The sequence below is a fragment of the Zootoca vivipara genome, chromosome 10, assembly GCF_963506605.1.
Source record: "Zootoca vivipara chromosome 10, rZooViv1.1, whole genome shotgun sequence".
NCBI lineage: Eukaryota > Metazoa > Chordata > Lepidosauria > Squamata > Lacertidae > Zootoca > Zootoca vivipara.
The window spans coordinates 14,668,195-14,683,376 of NC_083285.1; the positions used below are offsets into that span (position 1 = coordinate 14,668,195).

At 42.1% G+C, this 15,182-nt stretch overlaps 1 protein-coding gene across 1 annotated transcript in view; it reads left to right on the forward strand.

The window, feature by feature from the left end:
* GRM8 (glutamate metabotropic receptor 8) overlaps positions 1–15,182 on the forward strand; it is a 496,390-nt gene that overhangs the window by 253,899 nt on the left and 227,309 nt on the right. The window contains exons 4-5 of the mRNA XM_035128427.2: positions 1,645–1,799; positions 4,928–5,065. Of these exons, the coding sequence (XP_034984318.2) occupies positions 1,645–1,799; positions 4,928–5,065 (293 nt within the window). The remainder of the gene's footprint in view (positions 1–1,644; positions 1,800–4,927; positions 5,066–15,182) is intronic.

The following is a 15,182-nucleotide window of genomic DNA, read 5'->3' on the forward strand; positions in this document are numbered from 1 at the left end:
CAGATAAACCTTCATATGGTCCCCACATGCACACCCAGGCCTTGTTCTTCGGTGTACACCCAAATGTGCATGCCATGTTTCACAGGGTGCCCCAAGCTCTTCGGGCATAATGCACCAGCAGATAGTTGAAGGGTGCCCCAAGCCAATTAAAAAAAAAGGTAAATGACCCCTGGACAGTTAAGTCCAGTCAAAGGTGACCATGTGGTGCGGAGCTCATCTCACTTTCAGGCCAAGGAAGCCAGCGTTTGTCCACAGACAGCTTTCTGGGTCATATGGCCAGCATGACTAAACCGCTTCTTGCGCAACGGGACACCTTGACGGAAACCAGAGCACATGAAAATGCTGTTTACCTTCCCACTGCAGCGGTACCTATTTATCTACTCACACTGGCGTGCTTCCGAACTGCTAGGTTGGCAGGAGCTGGGATAGAGCAATGGGAGCTCACCCCGTTGCGGGGATTCAAACTGCCAACCTTCTGATCGGCAAGTCCAAGAGGCTCAGTGGTTTAGACCACAGCGCCATCCCAACTCAATATTGCCTCAGTCAACCTAGATTCCCCCCCCCTCCTCCTGCTTCCTCACCTGCCCAAACTCAATGCCAAATTGGCAAGTCAATTAAATATTCCCAACAGGGTGGAGTAGGTTAAAAAAGGAGAGATTTTAAAGTTGAGTGGCCACCCAAAATTTCTCACTCAGCCCTGTGAAACTAGCAGCTAGCCTATATCTCAACCTGCATAAAGGGAGAGGGGCACTTCAACTCTGAAGAGGGCAAGGCAGGCACAGGCAAACTCGGCCTTCCAGATGTTTTGGGACTACAACTCCCATCATCGCTAGCTAACAGGACCAGTGGTCATTGATGATGGGAATTGTAGTCCCAAAACACCTGGAGGGCCGAGTTTGCCTATGCCTGGAGTAAGGTCTGGGGGAGGCCCCTCCTTAACTACTCATTCCCAAACATGATTCTATTGGCCAATTGTGGGCATGTGACTAACTCCCTCCCCCACCTCCTTATTGGAGCAGCAGTGATCTCATGGCTCATTCTCTCAGAAAGGGTGGAAGAAAACATATCCCCACCAAATTGCAGGAGCAACATTGTGTCCCCTACCCACTGCTTCTGCTTCTGCTCCTAGCACTGTTGTTCCACCATTGCTTGACAAGTGAGTAAAGCAAAAGGATGAACATGTTTTGGGGGTAAGGATTGCGGGGATTGCTTTGGGGTGACAGCAAGTGTTAGCAGTAGTAAACAGGGTGGAAGCCAGGAATTCTTCTGTGGCTCAGATTTTTATCCAAGCCAGAGAAGCATTTGGAGATTTTGAAAAATCACCTCTCATTTAAGGTGGGGTTATATGAACCTTAAGAGTTTTGTCTCTGATCTGAACTTGGCACCTCAAGTAACCTGGGGTTGTGAAAATGAAAAAGAAAAGAATATTGAAGAAGCATGAAAGCAAGGTTGAAGGCAAATTTTACCATGTACAGGATTAAAGAGCTGCCACCAATCCCTGCTTTTCAGGAGGAATACTTGGTTCTATCAGAAAGAATGCTTGATGAACAGGATAAAAGCAACCACTTTTGCAATTGCCTTATGCGTAATCATTTTCAGTGGTCAATTTTAAAAGAATGACTTCTTTTGTTTACTTACTTGCAGGAGAGTATTAGAAGCAGCAAAGAAAACCAATCAAACTGGACATTTTCTTTGGATAGGCTCAGACAGTTGGGGGTCTAAGATTGCACCTGTTTACCAGCAAGAGGAGATTGCAGAAGGCGCAGTCACCATTTTGCCCAAAAGAGCTTCCATCGATGGTAAGACAATCCCATCAACTCTGGTCCACGGAGTCCCTAAAAGACAATGTAGAGATCCCCTTGAGCACAGTGCAGCAGGGAGTTCAAACTCCTTTATGGTACACCGATGGTAAGACTGAGAGAGACTTTTACTTATCTGTGCACTGTTTTTCCTTCAGCGGCATTATCCCTTGGTTCCCTTATGTATAATTACTGAGCCAAACAGTTTTTCAGACCAGTAGTGTGGATCAGTCAATGTAGATTTCATTGCACTTCCAATTTATGTCGAATGGACCTATGCAAAATACAAAGAAATTTCATTCTACAGCCAGCTGTATTTATAAATATTGTTTCCCATAGGCTGTATGTGATATATGCCCAGTTCCCCCCACCCCTAATTCACATCACCTTCTTGCAATGTCAGCCGTATCTCTTTTTGTGCTCTTTCACCACTTTCCAGGTCAATTTACTTGTGTTATCTGATGTGCTTGATGCTTATCATCCTATTTACTTGCAGATTCTAAAACAGTGCTATAACTTGCAAAAGAGTTGCAAAGAGCATGTCTTTTAATACCTTTAGAGTAGACAAGGACATTTTCTGTAGGGTAGCCACATGGACTGAAGCTCTTCAAATGGATTTCATATGGAGACAGATCAAAGTGCTGTCACAGAATAAATGCTTTTGTTGTAAAAGATCCCATGTTTAATCTTGGGCGCATGTGATGGAAAGGGTCTCTGGCGAGACCTTGCAGTGCCCCTGTTAGTCAGTTTACATCAGGAGTGGCTAATATGTGGCTCTCTAGATCAGGCATCCCCAAAATGCGTCCCTCCAGATGACGCATGATCCCTAGCTAACAGGACCAGTGGTCAGGGAAGAGGGGAATTGTAGTCCAAAACATCTGGAGGGCCGAAGTTTGGGGATGCCTGCTCTAGATGTTGGTGAACTGCAGTTCCCATCAGTTTATTGGCTCCAGTCTATTACTGCTTCCAGCAACTGTATCTCCTCACCTGATTAAAATGATGGGGAGAAATAGAGCGGTGTGTCATCAGCACATTGGTAACACCATGCTCCAATGGCGGAACTGCCATAGGCTGAGCAGAAGTCCTCTAATGCTTTTTATAGAACTGGCCTTGGAGGTAGGTATGAAGCTACCATACTCCCATGTCCCCAACTCCCCAAATCAGTCCAGCAGGACACCATGGTGGAGGGTATGAAAAGCCAATGAGAGATCAAGCGGAATCAATGGGCTTGTACTCCTCCAGTTCTTCTTCCAACAGAGATCTTCCATCAGGGTGACCAAGATTGCCCCAATGCAAAAACCAAGCCTGAAGCTAGGTTTAAATAGATCTATGTAACATGTATTCTCCTAGAATGCATGGGAGTCAACAGCCACCACCCTCTTAAGGACCTTGTCCAAAAAGGGGGCATTCGTTAATTTGGTCAGTAACCCTTCCTGAAAGGCATTAAGGCGGAACAACTTATGAATGTTCCACAAATCAGGGGTGCTGGGTTTTTTTAAAAAAAAATATTCTTAATCATAAACATAACAACGCTGATGATATTAAATTTTTTTAATATTATAAATATTAAAAATTTATTATTTATAATACTTATGTTCATGTGCTGCATGAATATGCACCAAGCAAGCTAAATAATAATAATAATAATAATAATAATAATAATAATAATAATAATAATAATAAAAATAAATAAAAATAAATAAATAAATAATTTATTATTTATACCCTGCCCATCTGGCCGGGTTCCCCCAGCCACTCTGGGCGGCTTCCAACAAAATACTAAAATACAGAAATCCATCAGTCATTTAAAGCTTCAAACATTAAATGCAACTTAGGTTTCTCTGATCTTCACCATTGCAGACTTTAGGCTAGAATCCTGAGCATACTTACTTAAGGAGTAAGACTCATTTGATTCAGTGGGAATTACTTCTGAAAAAACATGTACAGTGGTACCTTGGTTCTCAAACTTAATCTGTTCCGGATGTCCGTTCCAAAACCAAAGTGTTCTAAAACCAAGGCGCGCTTTCTCATAGAAAGTAATGCAAAATGCATTAATCCGTTCCAGACTTTTTAAAAACAACCCCTAAAACAGCAATTTAACATCAATTTTACTATCTAACGAGACAATTGATCCATAAAATGTAAACAATAAATAAATAAATAAATAAGACAGTGTTGTAGATGATAAAAATTAAAATAATTTTTTTCTTACCTGCACTGATGATAGTCATTGTTTGGATGGGGGGCTTTTATCCATTTCCACAGTCACACCATCAATCAATCAGTAAAAGGTAAAGGACCCCTGCACAGTTAAGTCCAGTCAAAGGCGACTATGGGGTTGCGACGCTCATCTTGCTTTCAGGCCAAGGGAGCTGGCATTTGTCCACAGACAGCTTTCTGGGTCATGTGGCCAGCATGACTAAGCCACTTCTGGCAAAACCAGAGCAGCGCACGAAAACGCCGTTTACCTTCCCGCCGGAGCGGTACCTATTTATCTACATGCACTTTGATGTGCTTTTGAGCTGCTTGGTTGGCAGGAGCTGGGACAGAGCAACGGGAGCTCACCCCATCACGGAGATTCGAGCTGCTGAATTTCTGATCAGGAAGCCCTAGGCTCAGTGGTTTAGACCACAGCACCACCTGCGTCCCCAATCAGTAGCCAAACTGGGTTCCACACAGTCACAAAAACAAATTAACTGAAAAAGCCTCAAAAACAAAAACGCAAAATAAATAGTAAAAACAAAAGTGCCAAACGTAATCCATTTTGGAAGTCCATTTGGCTTCCAAAATGTTCGAAAACCAAGGTACAGCTTCTGATTGGTGCAGGTGCCCCGGAAATAATAGCCAACAACCGCATTGGACGTTCGGCTTCTGAAAAACGTTCGAAAACCGGAACACACACTTCTGGGTTTTCAGCATTTGGGAACCAAGGTACTACTGTATAGGGTTCTCTTTGCCTGGTGTACAATAGGGTGGTTTTTTTTAAAGGATTTAGGTTTTTATTAGAATATTTTATGTGATATACATATGTGTGTTTCTATACAATTCAAAGCAAGCATTTCACTTTGCATAATAAGATGTAATTTTAATGCCTGTTTTGTGTGTGTGTGTGTGTTTTTTCATCATAGGTTTTGATAGATATTTTAGAAGCCGAACTCTAGCAAATAACAGAAGGAATGTATGGTTTGCAGAATTCTGGGAAGAAAACTTTGGATGCAAGTTGGGTTCTCATGGAAAGAGGAACAGCAATATAAAGAAATGCACAGGTAACTTTATGAATAGTCCTTGCTGCCTCTCTTGAGAGGACTTTGTTAAGAAATTGAAATTTGTTGAGCAGTTGAATAGTTCCCCAGGTCAGAACACACCTATTCTTAACCTGAATCATGCAATCTCACTCATATATTGGTAATATTTTTTAATAGATCCATTGACTGCTAATTAGATTTGCAGAAGCAATTTGTGACTGATTTCATCATGTAACTCTATCTTGGAATTCATTTCCACTAAGCTCAATCCCAAACTGTTGCCTGTAGTTGGTTATATTTTTTTTCCTAATTAGTTATATAGGGTAGGTGGATTGGATGTGATTGTGGTCAACCAAAATATGTGAGTGAAATATTTTACTAACATTTCGGTCAAATCTTTTTCCTGTGATGATTAAGTACAACTATGGCCAAAGGTATATTGCTACTTTTCCTTTGGGGAAATTCTGCAGTGAAATATCTGTCAATACAAATAAAATTTAGCATCTAGGATTTATATATATATATTTATAAAGAATGTACTGATATGCAGGATTCATATGTGAGATTGAATTGCTTTAACTGGAAGTTTAATCAATCAAGGGTTTTTTGATGATTAATGGAATTCCAAGTTTAATTATTGATAGTGTTGAAGTTATTTTGTTTTGTTGCTGTGATATGGAGTGAAATAGAAAATATTGAAGATGCTTTGACCTTCTAGAACTAAGTGATAAATGGTAACATGCATATTTATATAGTAAATTTATTGTTTAATAGCTTAAGAAGTATGTGGCTAATCAATAAAAACCTAATCACTTGCCAATCTTAACAAAATAAAATAAATTCCTTCTAGTAGCACCTTAGAAACCAACCAAGTTTGTTATTGGCATGAGCTTTTGTGTGCATGCACACTTCTTCAGATACCGTGAAACAGAAGTCAGCAGACCCTTATATATAGTGAGAGGGTGGGGAGGGGTATTACTCAGAAGGGTGGTGGGAATGGGTGATTGGCTGATAGGTGTGGTAAACCTGTTGACGACTGTTAAGGACTGCAATTCATCTTAACATGAAAAAGCAAGGAGTGAGATGGCTAGAAATAGCTTTATAATGTATAATGAGATAAGAATCCAATGTCTCTATTCAGACCAGGTCTCTCCATGGTTTTAAGTTTGGTAATAAGTGGCAATACCACAACTTCTCTTTCTAGTCTGTTTCTGAAATTCTTTTGTAATATGAGCAATCTTAGTAATTTGTAATGTGTTGGAGTACATTTTCAGTAGATAAAATACTAGAGAACTTGACATATTTTCATTGGAAGATGTAAAGTGAGAGACTAGTAGAAGAATCATAGAATCATAGAATCGTAGAGTTGGAAGAGACCACAAGGGCCATCCAGTCCAACCCCCTGCCAAGCAGGAAACACCATCAAAGCATTCCTGACAGATGGCTGTCAAGCCTCTACTTAAAGACCTCCAAAGAAGGAGACTCGACCACACTCCTTGGCAGCAAATTCCACTGTCGAACAGCTCTAACTAGAATGCATGAAGCTCCAACTGGAAGAGCTAACTAGAATGCATGTTTTCATTTAGAATTATGTATGCTAAATATTGGTTTGCTTCTAGCTAATCAGTTGTATGCATATCAGTCACACTTCATTGTCTCAAGCATAATATATGATTTCCTTTTGTGAAAAATTAGAACCAGATTGTGTAGGTGGTACAGAGGGTTCATTTCCATTAATATTAAGCCTGAGTTACTCACCGTTACTCACCTAACGCTGACCTGAATGACTTACTTTACGCTTTGGTTTAAATTTAAATTAAATTTAAATTTGGTTTAAATTTTTGAGCACAGAGATGCTCTCATTGAAACATCACCCAAAATGTTTAATGTTAATTAAAATTATTCCTTCATGCATATCCTTTTACTGAGAGGGAAGCGACTTTATCTTTCTGTATGGTTAGCATTTTGTTTTAACTATTCTGCAAACCTAATCAGCCTTTAAATGCCTATAATGACTAACTGCAGTGTTAAAAATAGAGATGGAGAAGAGATTCCATGAGCCATATACAGCAAGTTCAGATTTGCCTAATTTGTGCAGGTCTTGAACAAGCCATAATATTTGTTTCACGGAGAGACATTTATGATACTTTATAATATATAATATATATATATATATGATGGATAGGAACTGCTTAGTTCAATTATCTGTTTTGGGTTCCCCTCTTAGGGAAAAATAATTTTGAGGTTTATGAATTAGAACGAACTATCTATGCACTGATCAGTCACCTGCAAATGCTTCCTTACATTGGAATAAGATTCGATGAGAGTTGGTATCATAAAACATGGTATATATCAATATATACCCACGCTTTTGAACCTTTATAGCGGGGTCATAAATTGGATAGAAATGAAATAAAGAATTTTCCCTGGATCAAAAGCCCTTGTGCTCACTCAAGGGCACCAATTGGATATATCATTTATTTCAAATCTTAGTCTAAGTTGGTGAACCATCATCCTGGTCAAATTTGATTGTGTGGTTTCAGCCACTTTAAAGGTAAAGGGACCCCTGACCATTAGGTCCAGTCATGACTGACTCTGGGGTTTCGGCGCTCATCTCGCGTTATTGGCCGAGGGAGTCGGCGTATAGCTTCCAGGTCATGTGGCCAGCATGACAAAGCCGCTTCTGGTGAACCAGAGCAGCACACGGAAATGACATTTACCTTCCCGCTGTAGCGGTACCTATTTATCTACTTGCACTTTGACATGCTTTCGAACTGCTAGGTTGGCTGGAGCTGGGACTGAGCAACGGGAGCTCACCCCGTCGTGGGGATTTGAACCACTGACCTTCTGATCGGCAAGCCCTGGGCTCAGTGGTTTAACCCACGGCACCACTTTAGATTACAGCTAAAAGCTTTCTGGTTGGTATTCAGCTTCCCCCCTGAATATAGTTAGACATGTAGAAATGGCCCTGTATTCCAGAGATGTCTCCTTCCTCTCTCTCTGTCCACATTGCATAAACCGTCTTCTGTTGCACTCAGATAAAATTCCCTCAGGCAGCCTGAATCCTCAGGAAAACTATGGAAAAGTCACCCAAATCAAAATCTCACCCTCTTGGTCCTTTACTGTGGATTCAACGTTAGTCTACAGACTGTTTTGAGAGCGTAACCTTTGTATCCCTCTTGTCCTTGAAGAAGTTCATGCAGTGTTCTAAGAGCCAGAATTTTCCATGTAAGGAAAACTAGTGCTCCTGATATCACACCACACAGCAGTGCATGTGGGAACAGGTGAAAGTACCACTTAGCTGCTGCTGCTTATGGTAAGTGGCAACGGATCCTGGGGGACTATATCCTTGCTGTTGCTGGGCGAACTAGAGACGTCTTCTAAGGAGCATATTCCTTACAATAAGCAATGTAAGGAAGATTTTTCAGCATGTGGAGTGACTCCATGGTATGGATGTATGGAGCACATAGAGTACTTATATATATATAAAAGAAAAAGGTTAAAGGACCCCAGGACGGTTAAGTCCAGTCAAAGGCAACTATGGGGTTGCAGTGCTCATCTCGCTTTCAGGCCGAGGGAGCCGGCATTTGTCCACAGACAGCTTTTTGAGTCATGTGGCCAGCATGACTTAAACCGCTTCTGGCACATGATGGAAGCCAGAGTGCACGGAAACACCATTTACCTTTCTGCTACAGCGATACCTATTTATCTACTTGCACTGGTGTTCTTTCAAACTGCTAGGTTATCAGGAGCTGGGACAGAGCAACGGGAGCTCACTCCGTCGCGGGGATTCAAATTGCAGACCTTCCAATCGGCAAGCCCAAGAGGCTCAGTGGTTTATACCACAGCGCTACCCGCATCCCTGTATACCTGTACACAACACTTATGAGATCCATCTTGTGTGGATAGATTATGTGGATGAACCCCACACTTTCTGAGATATGTACAAATTTGCTCTGCTCTGCGTTGAACGTCGTTCTCTACATGCAAAGCGGCAAACTGGACTGAGGGCTGTAAATGATTTCTAATCACTAGCAGTAACTGAATGGAGATGTTCTTTGTCTTTTCTCTGTTTAGCTATCTCAGCTTCTGCTATATTGGACGTTGAAGGGTTTCAGGGCAGTAATGGATTGAATTAATCTTCCCTGCCTTATTCTTATCTTGGCATTATCTCATAATATTTATAACTTGTGTTTGATAAACTCAGCTAAAGCAAGAAGGTCCGCACTGATGGATGTAACATTAAATCAACCCACTGCCATCAAAACATTTTCTTAAGTAATATATGGGGGGTCCAGAACACTTACCTCTGCCTTTTAGACCACAGATCATATCTCAGGAGGCGATAGTAGAAAAAGAGCCATATCCATTTACTGTGTGATAGTTTAGATCGTAATTTCCCCCCAAGCATCCAGATCTTGACTGGTTTGCAAGTTGCAGACATTCAAGTCCAAGGGGTGGTGGGCAGGCAGGCCTGCAGCATGGCAGCATTAGAGGAAGAAACTGGTGTGTCCATTGGTGACACAAGTTCCAAGACAGACAGAGATATGTATTAGCAGAAGCATAGCACCCAAACCACAAGTAATAAGCCCTATTCAGGTCTTATGTTAAAACTCTAGCACTCTTATCATTATGAAATGACTTATGTGATATATGGTCTCTTCTGCATTTAATTTCACACCAGAATAGTTGTTTAAACGATGGTGGCCTGGCAGACAAAGAAAGTAAAGACTTCCCCCAGACCTTCGTGGTGATTTTGCTGTCTATTGATGGTGCATTTTGCTGCTGAAGCTTTTGCTGCTACCTGTTTTATAGGATATAATGTGGATTTTATTATAATACATTGTTCTTTTTTATTTTGTGCCATGCTTTATGTTTTAAAATTTGGTAAGTCGCTTGGAGACTCCTTGTGTGCCAACAGAACCATTAATACCGCTGCTGCTGCTGCTGCTGCTGCTATTAATATAATGCAGAGGGGACGTCATGGGGTTGTGCCAAAGAAAGTAGCCATGGTACTGAATTTTTAGAAGGTGGTGATATATAAATTTAACTAGATCATCCTATTTTGAATAGCCACTCATCCCCCCCCCCAAAAAAACACAACAACTTATCCAATGGTGACAGGATCAGATGAGTATCCACCCTAAATATGACTTGGTTTGTTAAAATGAGTCTTTACCCAGGTGGCGCTGTGGGTTAAACCACAGAGTCTAGGGCTTGCTGATCAGAAGGTCGGTGGTTCGAATCCCTGCAACGGGGTGAGCTCCTGTTGCTCGGTCCCAGCTCCTGCCCACCTAGCAGTTCGAAAGCACATCAAAGTGCAAGTAGATAAATAGGGACCGCTCCGGCGGGAAGGGAAACGGCATTTCCGTGCGCTGCTCTGGTTCGCCAGAAGCAGCTTTGTCATGCTGGCCACATGACCTGGAAGCTGTCTGCGGACAAACACCGGCTCCCTCGGCCTATAGAGCGAGATGAGCGCCACAACCCCAGAGTCGGACATGACTGGACCTGATGGTCAGGGACCCCTTTATCTTACCTAAAGTTGGAAACTGTCCACCTTAGTAGGTCTGATCACCTGTTAGTAAACACTCTGCTTCCTGTTCTACCTACCACTTTGGAGGCAAATGATCACATGAAAGTCTCCGATGTTTGCAAAGCCTTTTTTGAACAACAACAACAACAACAACAACAACAACAACAACAACAACAATTTATTATTGATACCCTGTCCATCTGACTGGGTTGCCCCAGCCACCCTGGGCAACTTCCAATGTATAATCATACATCAAACACTAAAAAATATTCCCTATACAGGGCTGCTTTCAGATGTCTTCTGAAGGTTATATATTTACTCATCTCCTTGACATCTGATGGGAGGGTGTTCCGCAGAGTGGGTGCCACTACAGAGAAGGCCCTCTGTTTCCCATCTTGGTGAGGATACCCCACAATTCTGTTTTGGTAAAGCATGCTTTGTTCCTATGAAGTAGACATTCAAGCTAAGATGAACCACAACTTCCATGTCGCCCATCTTCTTTTTCTTCTTCTTTTAGTTGCTTCTTCTAATAAGAAAAATGCAATGAGAAGAAAGCAAAACATTTCAATTAACTATGTTGCATTTGTTCTATTTGAATTCACCGCAGGGATTCTGAGCCTCTGATTCTGTCAGCAAATGCATCACTTTTAGATTTGTAGCTTCCCCCCCCCACCATGTGATGAGTCATGCCCCACTTCATGGGTGTTAGGGAGGCAGTTTATCTTCCCAGCTTAACAGTAATGCACTTACTCTGACAGAAGCTGCAGCCTGAATCCTATCAACCCCAGATCTATACGCTCACTTGCAAAAGCAGAAGACACTTACTTTTGAAGTTGTTTGGAGCACTGTGAGTAGAGTCTAATTATACTGAGGTGGGAAACCTGTGTCTGTGAATAGTGTTGCAGGTTCAGATGACTGAATGCTGCTCCAGGCCAAAACCATAAGGATCAGGGGCCAAGTCTTCTTCCTAGCATGCACATTTTCTATGCTTAGGGTTTTTGTAAGTAGTTGTGAAGGCTGTGGACAGTAGTCTGTTGAGCACAGTATGAAAATACAACACCTCAAGCGCAGATGTTAAGGAGCTGTAAAGTGAGCCAGATCAACCACAGGGTAGGCACACACACAGGAGGCATGGAATGCAATTAGCTCTTTATTAACAGAAAATAACAACACAGCGGAGTCCTCTGCTTTGTCTTAATCCATCTGAGACATTGCTGAAACTGACCACTAGCTCTGTCCTCTTCCCTTTAGCCTTCCCTTGGATCCCTCCCAAGCAGACAAAGTCTGCATCAAGGTGATGAGCTCCTCCTCTGGGCCTGTCTTGCCAGTTGCTCAGCAATGTGCAGGACTCTTCTTGAGTGGGGTGTCAGAAGGAGAGGAGAGACAGCAGGACTGTCCTGCTGCTATGTAGCAGGGCCAGTCTCTGACTCCTCTCTGAGTCTGCATTCACACTGTGACTCTCAGCTTCTAACCCTGTCCTGGAAGACCCTCCTTCTCCTGAGCTCTCTTGAACGCTCAAACACCTTGCTTCTAGTGCTTCCCAGCTCGTCGCATCCACAAACTGCTCTTCAGTGTCCCAGCACCAGGATCCGGGATCTAAGTCATCTTCTCTGCCCTCCCTGGGCAGTTCTTGGGCAGGAGGCTTCTACCATCCTTCCTCATTCATCCAGTCCCTGACAACAAGTTTGCCACAGGTTTGGGTTATAAACAAAGGGTACTTTACTATGGGACACGGGTGGTGCTGTGGGTTAAACCACTCGAAAGGTCGGCAATTCGAATCCCCGCGACGGGGTGAGCTCCCGTTGTTCGGTCCCAGCTCCTGCCCACCTTGCAGTTCGAAACCACGTCCAAGTGCAAGTAGATAAATAGGTACCGCTCCGGTGGGAAGGTAAATGGCGTTTCCATGTGCTGCTCTGGTTTTGCCAGAAGCGGCTTAGTCATGCTGGCCACATGACCCGGAAAAACTGTCTGCGGAAGCGGACAAATGCCGGCTCCCTTGGGATGTAAAGCGAGATGAGCGCCACAACCCCAGAGTCATTCACGACTGGACTTAATTGTCAGGGGTCCCTTTACCTTTACTTTACTATAGCTCAGTTCCAACTCATATGCATTAGGCCCTATTAAACCAACCCTCCATAGCTGCCAAGTTTTCCCTTTTCTCGCAAGGAAGCCTATTCAGCATAAGGGAAAATCCCTTTTAAAAAGGGATAACTTGGCAGCTATGCAACCCTCCTAACCATTTGGAAAAGTTAAAATGGGTCTGTCACTTTCCACCTCTGGGGCAGCCACCTATGCTAAGATGGTAGCCATCCAAAAGTTATTGGGTGAGACCTCCCCCCTCTATTGCCACTGGACCTGTTGGCATTGCCACCATGCCTCAAAGCCAACCAACTGTAAGGGCATTGGGATATGATACATGAACAGACACCAAAATCATGTAAGCCAATTGAGAACTCCCCCCCCCCAAAAAACAGCTACCTTTACTTTGATAATTTACAGAGGAAGCTCTTAATTAGTGGCCTAAATTAAATTCCATTGGAGGGAGTTCACACATCATTAACTCAGACATCACACCATATTATACTTACGCTTCCTTAACCATAGTTTTTGAGCTATCTGTATGGAGCCAGTATATAATCAGAATGCACTATATAACCTATTCCTATATACAAGGAACTTAATAAAACAAACTTGGTTCCAGTGACATCACTGATTAGTTATGAATAAAACTAATTAATTAACTCTTGTCAAATGTTCTGAAAAACCCATGATGTATATAGTCAGGTTTGTCACTGCTGTCTGTATGGATGATATGCCCTAGAAAAAAGCAGATTTGTCTCTTTAGTTCCGCTTCATTATTATAAAGAAAGCTAGTTTTACTCGGATCACATTTAAGTTACAGATTCAATTATGCAATAAATATGAGAGATATATCCCAGCAGCTTCCACTTCATAGTTTCCACTTATAAATGTGTATATGATTTGCAAGATATCTGTGTGTCCCCCAAATAAGCTGATTTAAGGGCAAGAAAATGACAAAAAACAACAAAGAATGATGATTTGAGTTTCATTGCAGATCATTTTGTCTGACCTTAATAAAACATGGCTGTCCTGAATAATATTTACATTTTGCTAGGGATGTGTCTGCTGATTTAATTGTGCTATAGCTATAGATTTATTTTAAAAATTGACAGAAAGAAATGCCGCAGATATCTCAGTACAACTGATTACATGCTGGCTGACTTCCCAAGAGACAGTAGGAAGGATACTGAGTTTGTAAAGCCTTAAGTTTAGGTCCCAATATCCTTACAACTTGAGATATTTCCCCCTTTTTTTGCCTGTGGAATGGATAAGAATCGGGCATTCTCTAAGCAACAGGAAACTGACCCATGTCCAAGCACAGCTAAGGGACAAAGAAAGCAGCATTGTAAATAACAGTAGTGACATTTATTGAGAGAAAAGTGGAAGTTATCCAGGGCCCATACAGGAAGTGTTGGTTAAACTCTATCATATCTTATATACCAGCCTTCCCCAACATGGTGCCCTCCCCAGTGCCTTGGACTATAACTATCATCCCTTTTAAGCATGGCCAAAGGTAAGGCATGATGGGAGTCCCAAACACCTGGAGGGTACCAAGTTGAGGGAGCTGCTATGCCAAACAACAATGTCAATACCAGGAAAGATCCTAGAACAGATAATTAAACAGTGGGTCTGTGGGCACTTAGAAAAGGATACTGTGATTACTAAGACCCAGCAAGGATCCTTTCAGTAAGGATTTTGACCAAAGTCCCTTATGATATTCTTGCGGAGAAGTTGGTAAAATATGGGCTGGATGAGGGAACTGTTAGCTGGATTTGTAGCTGATTGATTGACCCAACCCAAAGAGTGCTCAGTAATAGTTCCTCATCATCCTGGGGGGAAAAGTGACAAGTGGGGTGCTGCAAGGTTCTGTCTTGGGCCCCTCATTGTTTAATGTTTTTTTATAAATGAGTCGGATAAAGGAATTGAGGGGATGCTCATCAAATTTTCAGATGACATCAAACTGAGAGGGCTACCTAATGCTGCAGAAGACGGAATCTGGATTCAAGCGAACCTCAACAGATTGAAGAACTGGGCCAAAATTAACGAAATTAATTTCAATAGGGACAAATATAAGATTCTGCACGTAGGCAGGAAGAACCAGCTGCACAAATATGAGATAGGGCACACCTGGATTGCCAGTGGTACATGTTGAAAGGATCTAGGGGTCTTAGTTGACTGCAAGCTTAACATAAGTCAACTGAGAGATGCAGCAGCCAAAACAAAACAAAACAAAACAAAAACCCTATCCTGTTCTCGACTGCATCAACAGAAGATGCATGCTGGCATACAGATTCTGCGCAGATTGAAGTTCTTGTTTGGAAGAACCACCAGTCATGTGAATGCTCACCTGCAATCTGAAGTAGATCAGCTGAGACAAAGGTGTTAGCATCTCAGTGAAAACTGGGGCTCTGGTGAGAACAACTATGCTTAAGATAAAGAATCTCCAACTGGATGGTTATATATGTCTAAGTATACCTGGTACAAACAATACAGTACTTGTTTTTAACCCCTCCCCCCTTTATA